The sequence below is a fragment of the Macrobrachium rosenbergii genome, chromosome 56 (genome assembly GCF_040412425.1).
Source record: "Macrobrachium rosenbergii isolate ZJJX-2024 chromosome 56, ASM4041242v1, whole genome shotgun sequence".
NCBI classification, from domain to species: Eukaryota; Metazoa; Arthropoda; class Malacostraca; order Decapoda; family Palaemonidae; genus Macrobrachium; species Macrobrachium rosenbergii.
The window spans coordinates 39,144,839-39,166,291 of NC_089796.1; the positions used below are offsets into that span (position 1 = coordinate 39,144,839).

General features: G+C 43.0%; 1 protein-coding gene across 2 annotated transcripts in view; it reads left to right on the plus strand.

Annotated features, from left to right (window-relative positions):
• LOC136836489 (mitochondrial 2-oxodicarboxylate carrier-like) overlaps positions 1 to 21,453 on the plus strand; it is a 237,119-nt gene that overhangs the window by 39,441 nt on the left and 176,225 nt on the right. For both annotated transcript variants that reach the window (XM_067100821.1, XM_067100822.1), the window contains exon 2: positions 4,917 to 5,017. In XM_067100821.1, coding sequence (XP_066956922.1) covers positions 4,948 to 5,017 — 70 coding nt within the window. In that variant the 5' untranslated portion in view covers positions 4,917 to 4,947. The remainder of the gene's footprint in view (positions 1 to 4,916; positions 5,018 to 21,453) is intronic.

Consider the following 21,453-nt stretch of genomic DNA (forward strand, 5'->3'; position numbering starts at 1 on the left):
CTTTTGTTTGTCAAATTGTTGCATTTTTTATTTCTCTTTTTTGCTTTAGATTCTTTCTTCTGTAATTATGTCAGATTCTAGCGCTTCCAGTCGTCGTTACTGTAGCGAGGGCTGTAAGACTAGACTTACTAAGACTTCCATGTGCAGTAAGTGTAGGGGCCAGGAGTGTTCGAGGGAGAATACATGTTCAGAGTGCAAGGACTGGGATGACTGTAAATGGAAGGTGCTCAAATCCCATCTGAATAGACTAGAGAAAAGTAGGATTAGAAAGGCGGCTACTCGAGCCAAAAGTAGGGCCTCTGCAAGTAGCAATTCTTCCCCTAAACTTAAGACTGATTCTAGCCTAGCTCTTCCTTCTACTCTTGAACATACTCTCTTTCTCCTATTATCAGTCCTCCCTCTATTCCTCCACATACTCCTGTGCCTAGCTCCCGTGCTTCTGACCTCAATGCCTTAGCCAGTCTGGAGTCAAGAATGGAGGCCAGATTCGACAAGAAGAATAGTCTGGTAGTGAGTTAGTGAGTTCAGTGTCACAGATAAGGGGCATCCTTATGTGTGCTTATGGAGAAAGTGTTCTGTGACAAAGTTGGTGATGAAGTGCTGAGTGAAGTGTCTGTGGAGGAGGTGGCTTCCTGTCCTGTTGGTGGTCCCCTGTACCTGGGAGAAGACATACCAGAGGTCCAAGGGAGACTGGCGGGGTTTGCCCACAGGTTGCTGCCCCCTCAGTAGAGCCTGTTGCTAGATCTCAGGCTTTGACCGACTGCTGCTGGAAAGTCATGTCAGTGGATGTGCACCGCTTGTCTTCTAGCTCAGACTCAGATTCCGACTGCAGGTGTCGTAGACGCTTCCTGGATTTGTCCGGCCATTGAAAAGGCACATGGACAACTCAACTCTTGCTTCCCCTTTGCCGATCAAGCGTCCCATAGACACCCTCGACAACATGCATCTATCTTGAAGCCACAATATGGATCCTTCGGTTTTTGTCTCAGTTCAACTTTCTGCACACCCATGGGATTCTCCTATTTCGATCTCTCCGAAAGATGCCAGACGCTTGAAACATTGGTCTAAGTGTCTGTCACCCAAGGCCCCGTCTCGTCTCGAAGCACCCGCGCCCGAGAGCCTATTCCGACTCCCGTGCTCCCAGCTTCTGCTCCTGTGCACCCAGCTCTTGCTCCCGCGCACCCTGTGCCTGCTCTCATGCGCCCAGTGCCTGCTCTCGTGCGCCCAGTGCCTGCTCCCATGCACCCAGCTGTTGCCTCCAAGCTCCTGGTGCCATCATCCAGACACCTGATTCCTTCTTATTCTCACGACTGCCAAGTTCCCATCTTGGAACCAGCTGACCTCTCGTTGGTACCCATCAAGGAATAACTTTCGGAGATCTTGAGCTTCATCGGGAAAGCACCCTCTTCTAAACCTCCTGAAGATTTGTCCCTTTCTCCGGTCTCTTCGGAAGACAAAGAGGAGATCAAACAAGATGCTTCTCCTCCTTCAGCTTATGCATCTCTTCTGCGATTCCTGCTGGCAAGTTTTCCTTCCTTCTTCACTCCAGCTGCTCTGTCATCTCCTATTTCGACCTTCCTTATGAGAAGCCTGCTCGATGTTCTGCATGCCCCAGTAGGAGCCAGATTTCCCTTTTATTTGGGAGAAGTGGGAGCATAGAGGAGCAGAACAATGGATCATCAAAGTGTTAAAGGAGTGCTACTGCATCCCGTTCTTGACGGCCTAATCAAGAGACTCAGAGAAACATTTGGCCCTTTTGAAGGAGGTATCCTCTCTCCTTTTAAAGAGAGCTATAGAAAAAGTCAAGGACATTCACTCCCTGGGCTTCTACAATCGTCTGTTTGTAGTTCTCAAAGCATCGGGGTTGGAGACTGGTCCTGGATGTAAGCGCCCTCAACCTCTTCGTCAGAAAGATGAAGTTCAAGATGGAGACGAACCGGTCAGTCATGGCCTCCATTCACCCGGGCGATTGGATGCGTACTTTCATATCCCCCATCCATCCAATTTCCAGGAAGTATCTCAAGTTCATCTTCCAGGGAAAAGTCTTCCGGTTTCAGTCCCTCTGCTTCGGGCTTTCCATGGCCCCTCAAGTTGTCTCCCAAGTTCTCTCCCCTCTTGCCAAATGGTTTCAGCTAGTCGACATAAACATCAGCCTTTACCTGGATGATTGGCTCCTCCGTTCTCCTTCGAAGGAGAAGTGCACGGAGGACCTTCAGACAACTCTACAACTTTCTCAAGATCTAGGAATTCTTTTAAATCTCCAGAAATCCCAGTTAGCCCCTGCAAAGGAGATTCTTTATTTGGGAATGATTCTCAACTCTAGGACTTTTCAGATTTTTCCATCCCCCAAGAGAATCGCAAACTGCCGCAAGACCATTCACAGTTTCCTCGCCCTATCGTCATGCTCAGCCTGTCTGTCAGTGGACGAGCCTTCTAGGGACTGTCGTCTATCGAGACTTTTGTCAAGTGGACCTTCAATGGTAGCTGGTCAAAGGAAGACTTTCTCAGGGAAAATCTCTCCTCCCTCGGAGCCCCGACCTTGACTACTTCTCAGACGCTTCGGATCGAGGCTGGGGAGCCTTCTAGGGAGTCAAGAAGTTTCTGGGATGTGGTCCCGAAAGGAAATCAATCTTCATATCAGTGTAAAAGAACTGAAGGCCATTCATCTGGGTCTTCATCATTTTGCAACTTCAGTTCACAAGAAGACAGTGGTTGTTCATGTGGACAACACCACCACTCTGTCATATATCAAGAACAAGGAGGTACTCGTTCTTTTTCCCCCTGTCCGACTGCAAAGGACTTTCTTCTGTGGGCGCGCCATAATCAGATGACGCTAGTCACTTGTTTCATTCAGGGAAAATTAAACGTCTTGACGGACAAGTTGAGCCGTCGGAAACAGGTCCTCCCTACCGAGTGGACCTTGGATCACAGGATCTGTGTCGACCTTTGGAGATTGTTGGGCAAACCGTACATAGACCTGTTTGCTACCTCAAGAAACAATCGCCTTCCTCTCTTCTGCTCTCCAGCCCTGGATCCCCTGGCATGGGCAACGGACTCCATGCTCATGGACTAGTCGGGCCTGTATCTTTACGCCTTCCCACCCTTCAGCTTGGTGAGGGAAGTCCTCAGCAAGTTCATGTCACACTGGACACTGCAACGCTTCTATGACTTTGTAGCGCTGTTCTGGCTCCATGAAGGATTGGTTCCCAGACCCTCTGTTTCTTCTGGTTAACTTCCCGAGGCTGCTTCCCCAAAGACCGTGGCTACTCAAACAACCTCACTTCAAGAGGTACCACCAAGGGTTGTCCACTCTTGCTCTGACAGGCTTCAGACTATCAGGAAACTCGTCAGAGTGAAAGGTTTTTCAAGAGCAGCTGTGAAAGCTATTGCAAAGTGCAGACGACAATCTACTTGCAATGTCTACCAGTAAAAGTGGACAGTGTTTCGTCCGTGGTGCAACAGACATCACATTTCATCTTCTGAGACATCTTTAACCCAGATTGCCGACTTTCTCCTTTACTTGAGGACCTCTAGAAGTGTTCCACCATCAAAGGATACCGAGCGATGTTTACCTCAGTGATTAAACACAGAGGTATGGATCTTTCTTCTAACCAAGATCTTAATGACCTCATTAAGTCTTCCAACACTTCCAAGCAGAAGTCTGATTTAGTGTCTTGGAACTTGGATGTTGACCTTAAGCGGTTTACAAGCCCCCCCTTTCGAGCCACTCGGTTCCGCTTCCCTCAAGAATCTTACACAAAGACCCTCTTTTTAGTAGCCCTGGCTACGACAGTTTTTGAAAATTGCAGTACCCTTGGATCTTTAGCAGTGGCTGACATGATGTTGGGAGAAGCAGCATAGGAGAGTTCCTGTCTCTCTTCTGTCTCTTCGCCTTGATGTAGGGTGTCAAGTTTTTTGGGGAGCCTGGGGGTACTTGGTACCTGGCATACCCACCAGTTTTTTGGATGGGTAGTGGTTTGTCATGTTGGGGCAGGTGACTGCAATTTCTGGTTGTTGATTTGTGGTACTGTGCCCAGGGCAAGAGCAACTTTTTTTCCTTCATATGTCTTGTCAACAATCAGGCACATCCTCCGTTGCAAGACTCCCACTGATGTAGAGGGAACACTTGGCTCCTCGCCGTGCCACTACAGGTTAAGATGAGCACCTACCAGAGGCAGTATTCTCCTGCTGTAGCTTCCTTACCAGGTAAGGAAGGGACAAGCATTGTTTCAATGGTAGCCATTCTTTTCTGTTCAAGTCATTACTCCTTTAATGTGTTTTTTGAATAGATCAATCCATTCATCCCAACCTCCTTGCAATGTGGGATTCAGCTAAGTTATTACTTGGTAAGTTACATATATAAAAATGACATTTTGTAGATAAAATTAAGTTTTATATATACAGTACTTACCAAGTAATTACTTAATCAGAGCTCTCCCTCCTCTCCTTTTTTCATGGACTGTGCAGTAATAAAATAAAATGACGCCGCTGGCAGTTAGTTGCTTCTACACCCCCTTGCAGTGGGCAGGACCTGTCACCCCCCTTTGCAACTGACGCGTTACTGTGAATTTTGAATTTAGGATGCTGTGTGAGCATAATTGTTAGCTAAGCAATTACTTGGTAAGTATATGTAAAACTTAATTTTATTTTAAAAATGTCATTTTCCCAAAATGCCATCCATCAAATCTGCTAAGAAATGGGTTGGTCCAAAGATTGCCAGTCTTGAAAGTCTATTTTTTTCATGTAGCTTGACAGCAAAGGTCTCAGTATTGTCATAGGAGCAATATGTAAAGGGATTTTTTTAAATCATATCTCTGTGAAAGATGTTAAAAGATAAATAAAAAATATATATACATATATTCAAGCTTGTAATTTACTGGTTTCATATAAGGTTATAATGTGCATTTTTTTTACAGGTGCTAGTGCAGTAAATGCTCAAATTTAAACATGGCACAACAGAAGAATACATTTTCACTTAAGAATATGGGTATCAATTTAGTAGCTGGTGGCTCTGCAGGTGAGTTTTTGTTTGATTACTTTAACCCTTCTGTAGCAACACATATCCTATGATGATTATACTGTAATCTCTTGTGTACGTAATTCATTAATCAACTGGGAAGAGGCAAAAAGGATTGTATATTCTAATAACCCACTGGAAAGGGATATCACTGAATCTAACTTTATAAAAGAAAGTTACAGCCATAATATGAATATCAGTCAAGGGGTGTACAAACTTAATCCTTTAATATCAAAAGAAATTTGTAAATTTTAGATTTTAAGGTGGGCAGTAGGGATGTCTGGAAATAAGGTTATCATATTTGTAAACACAGTACGGGGACAGCAGTGCTTAATGAGTTTTCCAAACCCCTCCTCCCGGACACCTGTCAGGTGTGGATCTGATGTTGCCTATGGTCAGTATATTTATTGTGATTTTTAGCCAAATGAGTTTCGAAGGCTACTCCTACCTTGACACTGGCCTGTGGGTGGATATGTAGTCTCTAACGGTTGTGTATGTTCATCATTACATTCCTGTAGCATATATATTTGTGACTTCTAGTACTCGATATCAGCCCTTCGTCAATGGCTTGGAAATAAAGTCGAAACCGGTCAGGACCTCTTATTTTTCACTTCTGGTAACGTGTGATATCCTATGATGCGTAACATTGGTGTAAGAGAAGTAGCAAGGCATAGCATATGATAATCATTATTTCAGGCCATGAAATTTGAACTAATTTTGCAGGAAAACATTCCAATCACTTGATTGGGCCACAAGTGACTATATGGTAACACTTATGGCAACACTCATACCTCAGTCGAGGATATGAGGGAGAATAGTTTCCCTTCAGATTTCATAGGTGAATATACTTCATCTCCCTGTCCCAGTACATCTCATACAGTACAGGCTGTCACCGGTTATCGGCGGGGGTTCTGTCCTCAGCAGCGTGACAATAAGTGAAAATAGCCGATAACCGAAAAGAGTCAACATGCGCCGAAAAACTCATACGGTGCCGACACCTGGTTATCAGTGACATAATTCCGTTTCAGCACCGTAATTATAACTATATTTTTTATATCGGATTTACTTCAGTAGTACTTTACAGTACAATATACTGTACTGTAAAATGATGACAGCCTTACCTTTAATCCTTTGGGTGTCTTCTACAATATGTACGTACCTTCATCCCATGTTGTTACTGTATAGTAGTACTGTAATCCAACTGTTCTAGTATGTACAGGGTATTACTAACTGTTGCCGATGAATTCTGTAAAGTAGGAACATACTGTATTAGTCTGCAATGAAAATATTAAAATTAGAAATGTACAGTATACGGTAATATATACAGTATTAATTAATTAAAGTACTGTAGAGTACACTGCAGTACATACTGTGCATCTGTACAGTAAAAATACATTTTTTATATATTACCATGTAGTATATATGACCTGATTCTCGGTCATGTAAAGGTCCTACCAGTACAAATGAAATGCGTAAGATACAATTAACATGTAATTTCCTTAATAGTTACACAGGGCCCTGTTGCTAATATCATGCTGCTTAATTATGCAATTATAGTCAGAAGGTACTCTGAGGTGACGCACCGATCACTGTCTTATAGACATGCCCCAACCTGTTGACCGCTAATCCCCTACTAACTGTTAACTTTTCAAACTGAACTTGCATAGGTCATAGTCCTCAGCTGATTGGTCTCATACTCGAAAGGAACCAATAAGGGTCCTAAATGTATGGCACTCATTTGAATTGCCCACACCAAACCCCAACGATTGTATGGCGTTCGATGAATCAGCAGTATCTGTTCGTTACTGTCTGATTACAAATACATACAAACAACAAGCAGTTCTTCCTTATGTCTGAAACATGAATTTCTATATAAATCAGTTCACCACTCCCCCCTTAAAGTTCTGCATCTCGCAGGACTCACAGCACTATAATTTTTTTTTTTCAATTAGTTTCCCTGCTATTTGTGCACTGCCATTTGAGTACTATACCACCTGACGTATGTTATCGGAATTCATGCAGAAAAAACTAAACTTAGCAAGCCAAGGTCAAATTGGATGGTTAAAATTGGCAATTTACAGTGATATGAATTCCATGCATCACATTGTTATAATTTTTTATTAATAAAAATGATCAATGGAGTAATAATTCTTAGCTCCACACATTAGCACACACAGTTTTCTTAGAATTGGAGTGCAATAATCTGCAGTTCAATTAATAAAACAAGACAAAAACCAGATTACTATCAACCATCAAGACAAAATAATTTTGTATAAAACCACAGAAATTGAATAAAAAGAACAAATGACATCAAATAGACATGAATAAAAACCACAGGAAATTAGATAAAAGAACATGGAATGCAAGTACATGAAACGTTTATAATGTTTTCATTTCAGAACAGCACATGACACCAATATTTGTAACTTTTGTCCATATGCGCGTTGGGTGCACCATTAATGATCCCCAGACATGCTTGCACATCATCTTCACTCTCCTCCCCCAGATAGCCAGGCAGTCCCAGAAAAGGGGGTACTGGCATATTCAGGTGCCACATCAAAACATCATCTTTGATGGGATGCATGTGTGATAAGTGGTACTTGCCTTGGACACCGGTTTTAATATACTGGATCACCAAAGTGTGGTTTTTTCATTTCTTACACACGATATGGTCCTGAGTAGGCTGACTCGTGTGTACATAGGCTGACTCGTGTGTATGTTTCCTTGGTTGCAGCCTTTTCAGATAGATTCTGTCCCCTACATGTATCTTAGACGTTTGTGTGCGGAACTGCCAATCATATTTTGTGTGAAATTTTTCATTGGCCCTCAACAAAAGCGTCTGCGTTGTCTGAAACACTCTTCGGATCAGGTTACAGAACATCACCTGGTATTGTTTGACACTATATAACGGTAAAGTTCTAGGGTCCATGGTCACAGTATATGGCAATGAAGGGTCCTGTCCATACATTAAAAAATAAAGGTTGTCCCTTATGGACCCGTTATACGCCGTATTAATCGCAAGTTCCGCCATTGGCAACAACTCTACCCACTGATTTGGACTGTCTGCTGCTAAATATTTTAAAATATTTGTTACTTTTCTATTATGGGATTCAACCAACCCACTGGCTGAAGGCTGGTAAGAGGTGATCGTGAAATGTTCCATGTTCAACATTTTTGTTAGGTCTTTTATTACTTCATTAATAAATTCATGTCCATCGTCACTGATTAACGTACAGGGACAGCCGAACTTCACTATGAATGAACTCAAGGCTCTGCCAACTGATATTGCCAATGTATCCACCATCACATACTTGTGCATATACTGCAAGAATGCAATCACCATCTCACACACACACACACACACACACACACACACACACACACACACACACACACACACACACACACACACACACACACACACACACACACACACACACACACACACCTGAATTGCCCGTCCCCTGGGGAAAAGGGTCCCACAACATCAGTGCGTACTCTAGCAAATTTGATTGGCTCCACTGGCCACATCTGAGCCTTTGGAATAGTATGTCTATGGTTTTTCATGGTATTACAGATGTGGCACTGGGAGATGAATTTTACACCCCTACCCAAAAAAAGTATTCTCATGCTCTCTTGAGGGACCTTTCTATACCTATATGTCCTGCATAGGGACTTAATGTATCACGTGGATGGCTTTCTTTACCAAAGAGGGAGGAAGGATGACGTGAGATCGGGTGTTGCCCAGTCTCTTCTCATATTTACAAAATAAGATATCTCCTTCAAGGAAGAACACATCTTTGGGCACCGTTAAGAAATCGGGAAACTCGTTACTCGCACCCCTTACATAAGCCTTAACCTGTTCAATCCAGGGTTCAGACTTCTGACCCCCCATCACCTCTTCCACATTCCAACCACACAAATAAATCGCACACTCTCACTCCCAGGGCATTCGCTTGCTGACCCCCTTGGAGGATCATCCCTCTTCGTTCTCACAGCTGGTTTGACTCGCACCCTTTCTCTCTCTCTCTCCCTAACTCTTGAGTTCCTAAGTTATTCTCGCTTTCTTTATCAGATGCCTCTGAGGCATGCAACAGTTCTTTCGCCGCTGTTCCTCTCTCTTTGCTGCTCGAGTCGCAACTCCCGTTATGGCAGTCCTGAAGAGAACATCAGCTACTGTATTTGTCTTCCTTGCCATATGTTCAATTCCCACAATATCAAACTCCAACAGCCGGTTGATCCAACAAGCCTGGCGAGTGGTTAAATCTCCTTTCTTGAATAAATCTCTCAATGAGCGATGATCTGTGTTTATTTTGACTTTATGCCTCAGCAAAGAGTGGCAATGTCTCTCCAGCATCCACAGAATCGCCAGTGCCTCTCTATCGAAGGCACTGTTATTCTTCTCTGCTCCTTTTAATGCTTGTGATGCAAAATAAATGTTTTTGATTCCCTGCATCATCAACTCGAGAAATCACTCCCCCAATAGCTATACTGCTTGCGTCGATGGTTACTAGAAATGGTTGATCAAACTTTGGATAAGCTAACAGTTCATTACTAGTGAGTGAAATTTTAATGCTTGAAAAGCTATTTCTTCCTCCTGTCCCCAATGAAAATCCAACTGTTTCCTCAATGAATCTAGTGATCTCGCTATTTTACCAAAATCTTTTATGAATTTATGATAGTAGCCTGCGAGCCCAAGGAAGCTGGCTACTTCTTTTGCATTCTTCGGTTGGGAAATTCTTTAATTGCTACAACTTCATCTGCACAAGGCTTAAGACCTTCAGATGTTATGATGTGCCCCAAAAATTCAACTTCTTGCTGAAAGAATCTACATTTTGTTAGATTAATTTTCATACCATATCGCTTTAAAGCTTCTAAGACTTCAATAATGCTCTTCATAAGTTCTTCTACTGTAGCCCCTATTATGATTAGGTCATCTAAGTATACAAACACGCTATGCCCTAGTAGCGAAGCTAATATGGACATCATAACACTTGAAAAATGGGCAGGAGCATTCTTTACTCCAAAAGGAAGGTAATTATTTTCAAAATATTGATCATTAACTATAAAGGCTGTCTTTTCTTTGCTACTGTTGTCTATAGGTATTTGATGATAGCCTGACTTTAAATCCAAGATGGTGAAGAATTTTTATCTCTGACCTTAATCAACAATTCTTTGATAGAGGGCAGTGGAAACGCATTGTCTTTGGTGATACTATTCTACTTTCTATAATCAACACAGCCTAAGAGAACCATCCTTCTTTTTAACCATCATGATTGGCGAGGCCCAGGGAGATTCACTTTCTCTAATTGTCTCTTGCTCCCTTAATTTATTATTTCGTTCTCCACTTCCCGCTGATAACAAACTGGAATTCTATAAGGCTTAGATCTTATGGTGGTTGATTCCTGGTCTCTGTAACAAAAGGAGAATTATTTATTCTGCCTGGGGTTTCATCACCAGTCGCGATTACATTTTGATAACTTTCTATAATTTCCTTGACAATATTTTGATAAGTAACAGGGGTAGACCTACTAGCTGTTCTCAGGATTCTATCTAGATGTTCTTCATCACGACCCTGACAGATGCTACTCAAGGTAATGAGTGTGTGAGAAGCATCTGCTATTTCACAAGGTTCAAGGTCGCTTATCAACCCATTGTCTAATACGATACACTGATCGCTAACTTTATGGAACATTAACCTTGCCGTGTATTGCCTTGCTCAGACCTGGAATAATAAAATCTTCCTATTTCTGATGGGGTTCGATCATAAGTAAGGTGCCTTCCAGTAAGTTCAGTGTGGGTGTCATGGTGAGGGATGAGAGGGTCCGGGGTGGTGCCACATCTCCCGCCTCTGGGGCGGCAGGTGCTCCCCCCACCCCCACCACCCTTCTATCTTAAGGAGACTCATAGGCACCTCGGTCTCTCCCCCTCTGTGGGGATTCGTTGTCCTTTTAAACATACTTCGAACCCCTTCCCGTCTGTGCCAGATATTATTATTTTGTTCCTTCCTACAAAATCAATTCCTAAAATAACTGAAATTCCTTCTACTTCTAATGCTGACACCACACAGAAAAGTATGTGTCACTACTCATCCATCAATGGTTACCTGCTGCTTTACAGTCTTCTAGGTTACCATCCGATGGCCACCTGCCTGCTGTACTTAAATAAAACTAAACAACCTTTCATAGGCTGCATCGATCCTCACTAGGTGTTCTTCTAACAAAGACACACTTACGCCAGTGTCGATCAATGCCCTTCCCTGTCACTCTCCTACCCATATTTGCATGATTGGCACCACGAATTCCTTCGCAGATTGAGGACAGCCGATAGGCTCTTGCATTACCTTCCCTCCCGGTACCCTCAACGTTCGGGTAGGGGCAGCAACAGTTGGTGGAGGGTTCTCCACTACTTCTTGAGGGGTTGGTTGACTCCCCCCCTCCCCAACAAGGTGTCCCTTGTTCTGGCAGGGGCACAGTTGTTGCTTGGACCTGATGAGCATGGGTGTAGCCAGGGGTCCTCCCGACTTTTCCACGCTGCCTTCCCCTTCCTCTCCTTGGTGTAGGGGGAGCATTGTTCCACTGGCCGTTATCATTTTTTGAACAAGCGTTCATGAGGTGGTCTGTTGCATTGCATTGAAAACAACATTGCAGCTCAGTAAGAGAGGGGTACTTGGCCCTCATATGGCCCTCCCTTCCACACTGCCACCAATGGCCAACCGTCCTATTCCCGGCTGGTTTCCCCTTGTCCCTTCGAAGTCCCTGGGTGCGTGACCCTGCCCCCTGTATGGTGGGTGGGGCTGGCTGAGACTCGTTGTTTAACCATTGCAGCAAACGGTTGGGAGGTGGCCTGCCCCCTCCCCCCTGCTTGTTGGCGTTGTTTGTGGTCTAACAAAAGTTGAACCTTCGGCGGCAAGATTTGTAAGGGCGTCTCTTCGTCAATAAGGAGTCCCACTATGGAGGTGGGAAGAATTCGCTTCAGCATGCATTGGCAGAAGGCTTCTTTTCCCTCTAGAGTCTGGTCTCTTTCAGGGTTGAGGGTCTCATAGTTTTCACTGACACAATTACAGAATGCAGAAATCGATTCTCCCGCCCCCAATGTGGGGTCATAAGCTTCCATTAATTCCATGTTCTCCTCTCGGTTTAGGGCATACTGCTGAGTGAGGTGCTGTTCAAAAGTATTCCAGTCTGCTGAATAACTGACGTCTCAAATCCTGACTTGCCATGCTGCATTCTCAGCCACTTTTTGTTTTGTTTGCACAGTTTTTTCTCAATTTGTCCAGCCTACATTGGCTTTGTCAATACTGTACACTTTATGAAGGTCTCAATCAAAAGGAAACCCTCACCAGTGCATGAGTTGTCAAACTCAGGCACTGATCCATCTAGCACTGGCAGTTTTTGTCATTTTCTTGACTGATCATGCTTACAGGGGACGACGCGATGTCGTCCGAAATTGTGGATGGGTCGATGGGCTTTTTATTTTATATTTCATTTGTTAATTTGTGCAACTCTTTTAACGCATGTTGGATATTTCGTTAACAGGTCTTTCACACTGTCCTTTTCCTTGACACTGTTATTGTTAGCACTGGTACTGCTAGTACTGGCACTCTTGCCATCGCACGCCGATTTTCTTCGAGTTTGCATCGTTTATTTCACCTTCACAATTACGCTGTTAATTATTATGTACTGGCAAGACCCCATAACTGACACCAAAAATATGACCTGATTCTCGGTCACATATAGGTTTTACCAGTACAAATGAAACACATAAGATACAATTAACACGTGTATTTTCCTCAATTGTTACACGGCCTTGTTGCTAATATTATGTTACGTAATTATGCTATAGCCTGAAGGTACTCTGAGGTGACACGCGCCAATCACTGTCTCATAGACTCGCCCCAACCCATCAATCGCTAATCCCCTACTAACTATTAACTTTTCTCACTGAACTTGCATAGGTCATAGACCTCAGCTGAGTGGTCTCTTATACTTGAAAGGAACCAGTAAGGGTCTTCAACGTATGGCACTCATTTTAATTGCCCTCCCCAAACCCCAATGATCGTATGGCGTTCAACGAATCAGCAGTATCTGTTCATTACGCTCTGATCACAAGTACGTACAAACAACTAGCAGATTTTCCATTATGTCTCAAACATGAATTTCTATATAAATCAGTTCATATGTACAGTACACAAAGTGAAAAAAAGTGAATATTTCCTTACTTGTTGTTTTGAAATTGTCGTGCTTCATAACCCCTGGTACAGTAAAATGTTGGTGCGGCCATTTTTCAGGGGATTCTGGAATGTAAAAATTTACTATGTATTAGCATACACAGTACTACTGTCCTGTATGCAGCTATATAAAGGAAAGTATTTTATAAAATGGTACGGTGTACTGTATTGTAATAAAATGTATAAAAATGAAAAAAATGAAGAATTCCTTACCTAATGTCAGTGATTTTGAAAGGTATACTGGTTGTGGGAGATGGAGGTGTGCATTACTTGGTACAGTACTGTAGTGTACAGTATACTGTAGTTCCTGATGAATTCTCTACAGTAGGTACATATGTATTAGTCTGTAATGAAAATAGTGTATTAAAATTAGTACACAGTACTGTACAGTACAGTATTAAAGTAACAGTAGTACATACTACTACATATAGTAAAAATATATTTTGTTATAGTGTATACCATGTAGTACTGTATGTGTACAGTTTACCAAATAAAAAAAAAATATTTCCTTATCTTCTTTGTGAACTTGTCATGCTTCATAACCCCTGGTACAGTACTGTACAATGTTGGTGCGGCCGTTTTTGAGGGGATTCTGGAATGTAAACATTCAGTATGTATTAGTATACACAGTATACTACTGTACAGTCCTGTATGAAACCATAAAGGAAAGAATGTTATACAGTCGACCCTCGTTACAATGGACTAGTAGAGGGGCCAGGGTGTCCGTCTTAGCTGATAGTCTGGTTTAACTGGTGATACCTGTATATATACCTATAAATACCTATAAATATATTGTATGTCATTATTTTTATAAAGAGTATGGATAATAAACCAATGTAGAAACATTTGAATTAAAGCTCATAGTAAAATACAAAAAATGAAGAATAAAACATGATAAAAATGATGGAATTGAGCTGCATATGTAGATGCCTAGGCCAAGACATAAACGCATAATTGTTAAGTAAAATGAAGTGGAGTCTCCAATATTAAGAGTAAGATTTTTTTCCTTTTTTCATGTTTTTATTTTAGTTATTTATTCATTATTGTTTATTATTATCTATATTAATATACTGTTAAATAAATGTGAGATGATTAAGATCATCAGTAATAAAATAGTGGGACAATTAAGACTATAAGTTCACTAACACATTTTGTTTTCAACAAAAACATTCCGTAAAACACAAAAATATTCATGATCAAAATTATTGTAATTCAACTTGTGAATTTTAACAATAAGTAAGACTATAAAATATATTTTCTGAGCTCGGCCCCGTGTCACCCGGTGAAATTCCATTCTTACACGAATTTCTAGGTATAAATATTGCTAAATATACCAGAGAAAAAACCTTACAGGAATGCTGGAGTTACTACCCCCAGATCGAGCACCTTCGATGAAGATGTCGGTATAACCAAGGGTGAGTGAAGGAATCACAACCACAGAGCCACACTCGATAGACATCCCTATGTCAACATCCCCGAGAAGAGTGAGGGGCCGTACCAGCGCCCACGCTCCCCAGCCCGCCACGCGGCGACTCCAGTGCCATCTGAACTCTTTCCATTTCTAGCACTTGATTTTTACGCTACGGTGTTTTGTTAGCCTGTGTTTTTCAGCTTATTTTGCATCCTTATGATGTCGTCGAGCAGCTTTACCATGTCCAAGTTAAGTACCATTTTATTTTGGGGTTGTCTTATGAATTGTTGGCTGTCTTAGCCCGTAATTATTATTATTCGTGGCTTTGTTATGACGCTACGGCGTCCCCCAGCCAGCCATGTTGTCCGCGAGGTTTACCCACTCGGCTTGTTCTGTTTGGGTTTTTCCTGGTCGGCTCATGCCTTATGCTTCCCCATAGGTCTCATCCTGGTGGTTTTCTAAACGGGATTGTTCGGTTTCTTTTCTAACGATTATGTTTTTGATCCGTTCCTTAGGGTTCCCGCATCAGGTTCCCGTTTTGTTCCCACTTAGTTTTCTCCCCAGGATGTTTCCTCTTGGACATTTTAGCTTAATAATTATATTTATATTCATTATTTTTATTGGCTGGCTCGACATCATGCTATCTCTGCGTTGTCTAGTCCGTGGGGACGTCAGGCTCACCCTGTCGCTTCCTTCGGTTAGGCTATGCGCCAAACACAGTATATTTTTATTTTAATTTGTATTGTTTATTTCACACACATTTGGTGATTTATTTAGTTAATTTTGTCCTAGCCTAGTGTACGTTAGGCTTTTATTGCCCCCTTGACCTCCTGTTCTCCCTTCCCTTGAGTTAGGTTAAGCGAGAGGATGGGGTCAGCAGGTTGAGGGATTTCTGTTGTCGTGCCTTCCTCTGTCCGTTGTTTGGGTGTGGAGTGAGTCCCCATTCTCCTCCCCCTTCTTTACGAAGGGGTTGAAGTTTTTTCTGTGGGCATTTCTCCTCCACGAGCGTTATACCTCCCTTACGTTCGGCTCTGGTTGGTCTTCGACTCGGAAATTCTCTCCCTGTTGTTCCCTTTTTTCTCCCCTTTTCCTTCTCTCCCCTCCCCTTTTTTATTTTCATAGGCTACGTCTATGTTTATAGGTGAGAGTACAGAGGTCTTGGTCGTTTTTTTCCCCCTTTCCCTTAGGTGTAGGCCATGATTTTAGGTATCATGCAGTTGAGCGGGTGAGTTTCTCCCCAGTCTCCTGTTTGCCTCTGCTCTGGCCTACTACCTTCCCTGTCCACCCCCCCCCCTACCCTGTTTTGGGTCCAGCTTCTCGTCATCTTCTCATGCGGGTGATGTCGGTGTCCGACTCTCACTCCAAGTTGTGAATCTTTCTGGTTGAGGGATTCGCTCCCTCCCAGAGCTGGTTCCAGGTGACTCGTTGCTGGGCTCAATGTTTCGTTCACCCGCTCTCCTAGGATCGAGCAGGTTCTAGAACTTCTCAGGGTTTTCTTCTCGACCTTGTTTTATGTTCGCTCCGGCGTTCGAGATGCTTTAGTTGGGTTGACTGGCGCTTACATCTGCCCCAGTGGATCGTGGTGTTTGACAGCCTCACCCTTCTTTGGTTCTCTGCGATAAGGTCCTGAGATCTCCGGTGTGGGTGGTTCCGGACTCCGGGGAACGTAGATTTATATTGTCTTGTTAACCAATTACGTTGCCATCTTATTTATGTTATGTTTCCCCGGCGGCTCATCCCGCCTGTGGACTAGTGTGTGTTTATTTATGCCCCGGCAGCTTACCCCTGTGGTAATTATTGTACACTGGCGACACTAGTGTAACTGTTTTCATGCTTGGTATCACTGTGTACCGTTAGTTACAGTCGCACCACAGTCGAGTGTAGTTCCCCTCTTGCAGTCCTCTGTTGATGTGTAAGTTTACGTGTGTTTATTTTGTTCTGTTATGTTTGTCATAAGTTGTTTATGTTATATGTGTTGTATGATTAACGCTAGATATTTTGTCTGTTTATTTTATAGATCTGAGAGCCGGTATTTTGTTGAATAAAGTAGTTTGCTACCAAGTGTTTCAGTCTTATAACAATTTATTCAACAAAATACTTGTCATGGCTAAGCTGCTTAAGCCATGTCGACTGGACACAGATCCCAGCTCTCCTACGGCGGCCAAGGAGTGGAAACACTGGCACCGAACCTTTTAAAACTTCATAGAGGAGAGTGGAGAGGCGCGACCCAACAAGCTGAGGGCTCTAGTGAACTGTGTATCCCGAGTGTGTACGAACTCATTGAAGACTGTGTTACATATGAAGGTGCCGTTGCAAAACTAGAGAGTGTTTACATCAAGTTACCGAACGAGATTTTTGCAAGGCATGTTTTGGCAACCCGACGACAGCAGTCAGGTGAATCCCTTGATGAATTTCTGATAGAGTTACATAAACTAAGCAAGGATTGTAACTTTAAGGCAGTCACAGCTGAACAATACCGGGAGGAGAACAACGTGATGCGTTTATTAACGGTATTGCCTCAGCATTTATTAAATCAGCGCCTGCTGAAAACAAGTCCTTGGATCTGGAGGCGGGTACAGTCAGGCCCGTGACGTTGGATCTTGCCCAGCGTAATGCTGATTCCTACGCGTCTTACTTGCCTGTTCCTCATGCAGCTGCTTTAGTTCCAGGACAGCAAGGACAGCCTTGTGATGACCAACAACCGCAGTCAACGAAAGAAGAGGCGGAAAGAAGATCACCTGTGGACTCGACTGTCGCTGCTGCACATTCATCAAAGAAGAAATGCTATTTTTGTGGTAATACATTCCACATTACAGGTAGGGGTAGTTGTCCTGCACGTGCTGTTACATGCAACAAGTGTGGTAAGACAGGTCATTTTGCCAAAGTCTGTAGATCCAAGGCTAAGACTTCTGACAGCACTACCGCTACACTGTATAACCCCACTCTGCTCACACTTGCTGCCACTTTTCCAAAGAACCTTTCACATGCAGCTACAGACATCACTGTCAATGGTCATTCACTGAAAGCATTAATTGACTCTTGCAGTTCGGATAGTTTCATAAGTGAGAAAGTGGCACAGAAACTAAAGCTGACAGTAGTTCCTGCAAGCAAGGAGATTTCAATGGCATCAGCATCTTTGAATACTAGCTCCCCTGGGTATGTTACGGTAGACTTGGGTCATGTCAATCAGAATTATCCATGTGTTCAGCTAGGGGTTTTAAAGGATTTATGTTGTGATGTGATCTTGGGTCATGATTTTCAAAAGCAGCACAAGAGTGTAACTTTTCAGTATGGGGGAAATAAACCAGGTTTAAGGGTAACTAGTAACTGTGCCTTGGCAACAGCTGATATTGAGGAGCCTTCACTGTTTCTGAACTTGCCCCAACAGTGTAAACCAATTGCAGTTAAATCCAGACGCTATAGTGAAGATGATCAGTTGTTTATAAGTGACCAGTTATCACGCTTGTTATCTGAAGGTATCATTGAACCAAGCATATCCCCATGGAGAGCGCAGGTCGTAGTTGTAAAAGATCCACTTGACAGACACAAAAAGAGACTTTGTATTGATTATTCTCAAACCATCAACCAGTACACAGAACTAGATGCATATCCCCTTCCAAGGATAGAGGACATGGTGCACAGTCTTGCAAAGTACAAGGTGTTTTCCACATTTGACTTGAAGAGTGCATACCACCAAATTAGCATTAAAGAGAGTGAGAGGAAGTACACTGCTTTTGAGGGTGCAGGGAAATTATATCAGTTTTGCAGAGTTCCATTTGGTGTCACTAATGGAGTAGCAGTATTTCAGAGAGCTATGGATAAGTTAGTTGAAGATGAGGGTCTTAAAGACACTTTCCCATATCTAGATAATATTACTGTAGCTGGATCAACTCAGGAGGAACATGATAGCAATGTTAAGAAATTTTTGGAGGTTATTCAGAAACGGAGGCTTACCCTCAATGAATCTAAATCAGTTACGTCTGTGCCTACAATCAATGTTCTTGGGTATTGTGTTGGTAATAATGTCATAAGGCCTGACCCTGACAGATTACGTCCTCTCCAGGAATTACCACCTCCCACAAATATAGGGTCTTTGCGAAGAGTTCAAGGGTTGTTTGCATATTATGCTAAATGGATTCCTGGCTTCTCCGATAAAATCCAACCCTTGATAAACACAAAAACTTTTCCATTGAGTGAATCAGCACTAGCTGCCTTTAACACTTTGAAAAAGCAGCTTACGGGTGCTTCTCTAAGGTCTGTGGATGAGAGCCTTCCTTTTGTTGTGGAGTGTGATGCTTCAGAGGTTGCTATCTCAGCAGTATTGAACCAGGGTGGCAGGCCAGTAGCCTTCATGTCAAGAACGCTTCAGGGAAGTGAGTTGCATTATCCTGGTGTAGAAAAGGAGGCTACAGCTATTATTGAAGCGGTTCGCAAGTGGAGTCATTTCTTAGCCAGAAGACATTTTACTCTGATTACTGATCAGCGCTCTGTGATGTTCATGTTAGATAACAGAAAAGAACCAAGATAAAGAATAACAAGATACAAGAGTGGAGGCTTGAGCTGGCATCATTCAGTTATACGATACAATATCGTCCCGGAAACAGAATGTTGTGCCGGATACCTTGTCTCGTGCATACTGCTGTTCTGTTTTCCCAATGTTGAAGCTTACAGACATTCATGAGAATCTTTGTCACCCTGGGTAACTCGGCTTTTGCATTTTGTGCGATCTAAAAACCTCCTTTTCTCAACAGATGATGTGAAAAAGGTGTGTGCTTCTTGTAAAGTCTGTGCACAGCAAAACCACAATTCCATCGTTCAGCACAAGGGGTCCTCATTAAAGCCACACAGCCGATGGAACGCCTCAGTATTGATTTCAAAGGACCTTTGCCTTCCACCACAAACAATAAGTACATACTTACAGTTGTTGATGAATACTCGCGTTTTCCTTTTGCATTTCCTTGTTCAAATATGAATTCAAAAACAGTAATCAAATGTCTTGAGTCTATCTTCAGTCTTTGTGGAATGCCAAGTTTCATCCATTCAGATCAAGGTTCTTCTTTCATTTCTCAAGAACTGAAGATGTACCTTTCTCAGAAGGAGTTGCAACAAGTAAAACAACACCTTATCACCCAATAGGTAATGGTCAGGTTGAGAGGTACAACGGAATTATTTGGAAGGCTGTTTGTTTAACACTTGAATCTCATGGTTTGAAGAACCAACACTGGGAGATGGTGCTTCCCGAGGTTTTGCATTCAATAAGATCACTCTTATGCACTGCAACCAATGAGACTCCACATGAGCGTTTCTTCAGGTTCCAACGACGTTCTAGTTTCGGAAATGGATTACCAACATGGCTTTTGACCCCTGGGCAAGTGTTATTGCGGCGGCATGTTAGGTCTAGCAAACACGAACCATTAACTGATCAGGTAGAACTTGTTGATGTGAACCCAATGTATGCAAGTGTCAAATATCCAGACGGGCGTGAGTCAACTGTGTCTATCCGTGACTTAGCTCCAAGTCCTGAGAGTCCGACGACTCTTGCGCACCCGGATGAGGCACCAGGAAATATAGAGACTCCGGGTTCACCCACAACGCAAGATGTACAGCCTCATACTAATCATGACTCTCATTCATTCACTGAGCCCACTGAGTTCAGGAGGTCGAATCGCGGTCAAAGCCCCCCGATCGTTACGGATGGGACTAATCTGATATTTTTGACATGGTATCCATTTTGTTAATGTTGAATTTTTCTAGGAGGGGAGAATGTGGTAATTATTGTACACTGGCAACACTAGTGTAACTGTTTTCATGCTTGGTATCACTGTGTACCGTTAGTTACAGTCGCACCACAGTCGAGTGTAGTTCCCCTCTTGCAGTCCTCTGTTGATGTGTAAGTTTACGTGTGTTTATTTTGTTCTGTTATGTTTGTCATAAGTTGTTTATGTTATATGTGTTGTATGACTAACGCTAGATATTTTGTCTGTTTATTTTATAGATCTGAGAGCCGGTATTTTGTTGAATAAAGCTTGTAGTTTGCTACCAAGTGTTTCAGTCTTATAACAACCCCGCCGATAGATGTTAATTATTTTGAATTTCCCGGCGGCTCACCCCGCCGTCGAGTGGAAATTTATTTATTTATTATTTATTATTATTTCATGATGGTCATAGAGTCCGGTGATTTCACCCCTGGGTTCCGCCGTTCTGTTCCCGGCATCCCTCGCGGTGAAGGTCCCGTCGATTCGGCCCCCTCGTTCCGCCGGTTTACTCCGGCAGTTGGGGGGGTTTGTACCCAGCTTACCTTAAATTAAGTTACTTTTTAGTAGGCCCGTCTCTGACGAGGTTTTCATTCGCCGGAGTACTCGGTGGTTTACTGAAATACCCTTGCCTGCTTAGCTTAAGTTTCTTAGGAAGGTAAGCTCATTTACTGTTTTCACTTACAGACTGTTCGCTGTGAGGAGCCCGGGTGTTCCGCCACTCTTCAGCAACCCTATGGTCATGTGGTGTGTCGGACCCACGCTGGTTGTGCAGTCCGACTGGATGATCTGATTGTTTGGCACCTGGAGGGCTGCGAGGTGTGCTTTGCTCTTTGCGGGTGCACCCAGGACGAGTCGGTAAGCTATTTGCTTTCCACCCGCATGTTAATTCTGCCTTCCATATTGCAATGTTTCGCGATATTTTGTAATTTATTTTATTTAGGTATTTCTTAGCCTCCTTTTGACTCACCCCCTTTTTCAGGCTGACGAGTCCTCTAAGAAAGAGGCTCTTGAGTCCCTCCGCGCTTGGGTGGCTGGGTTG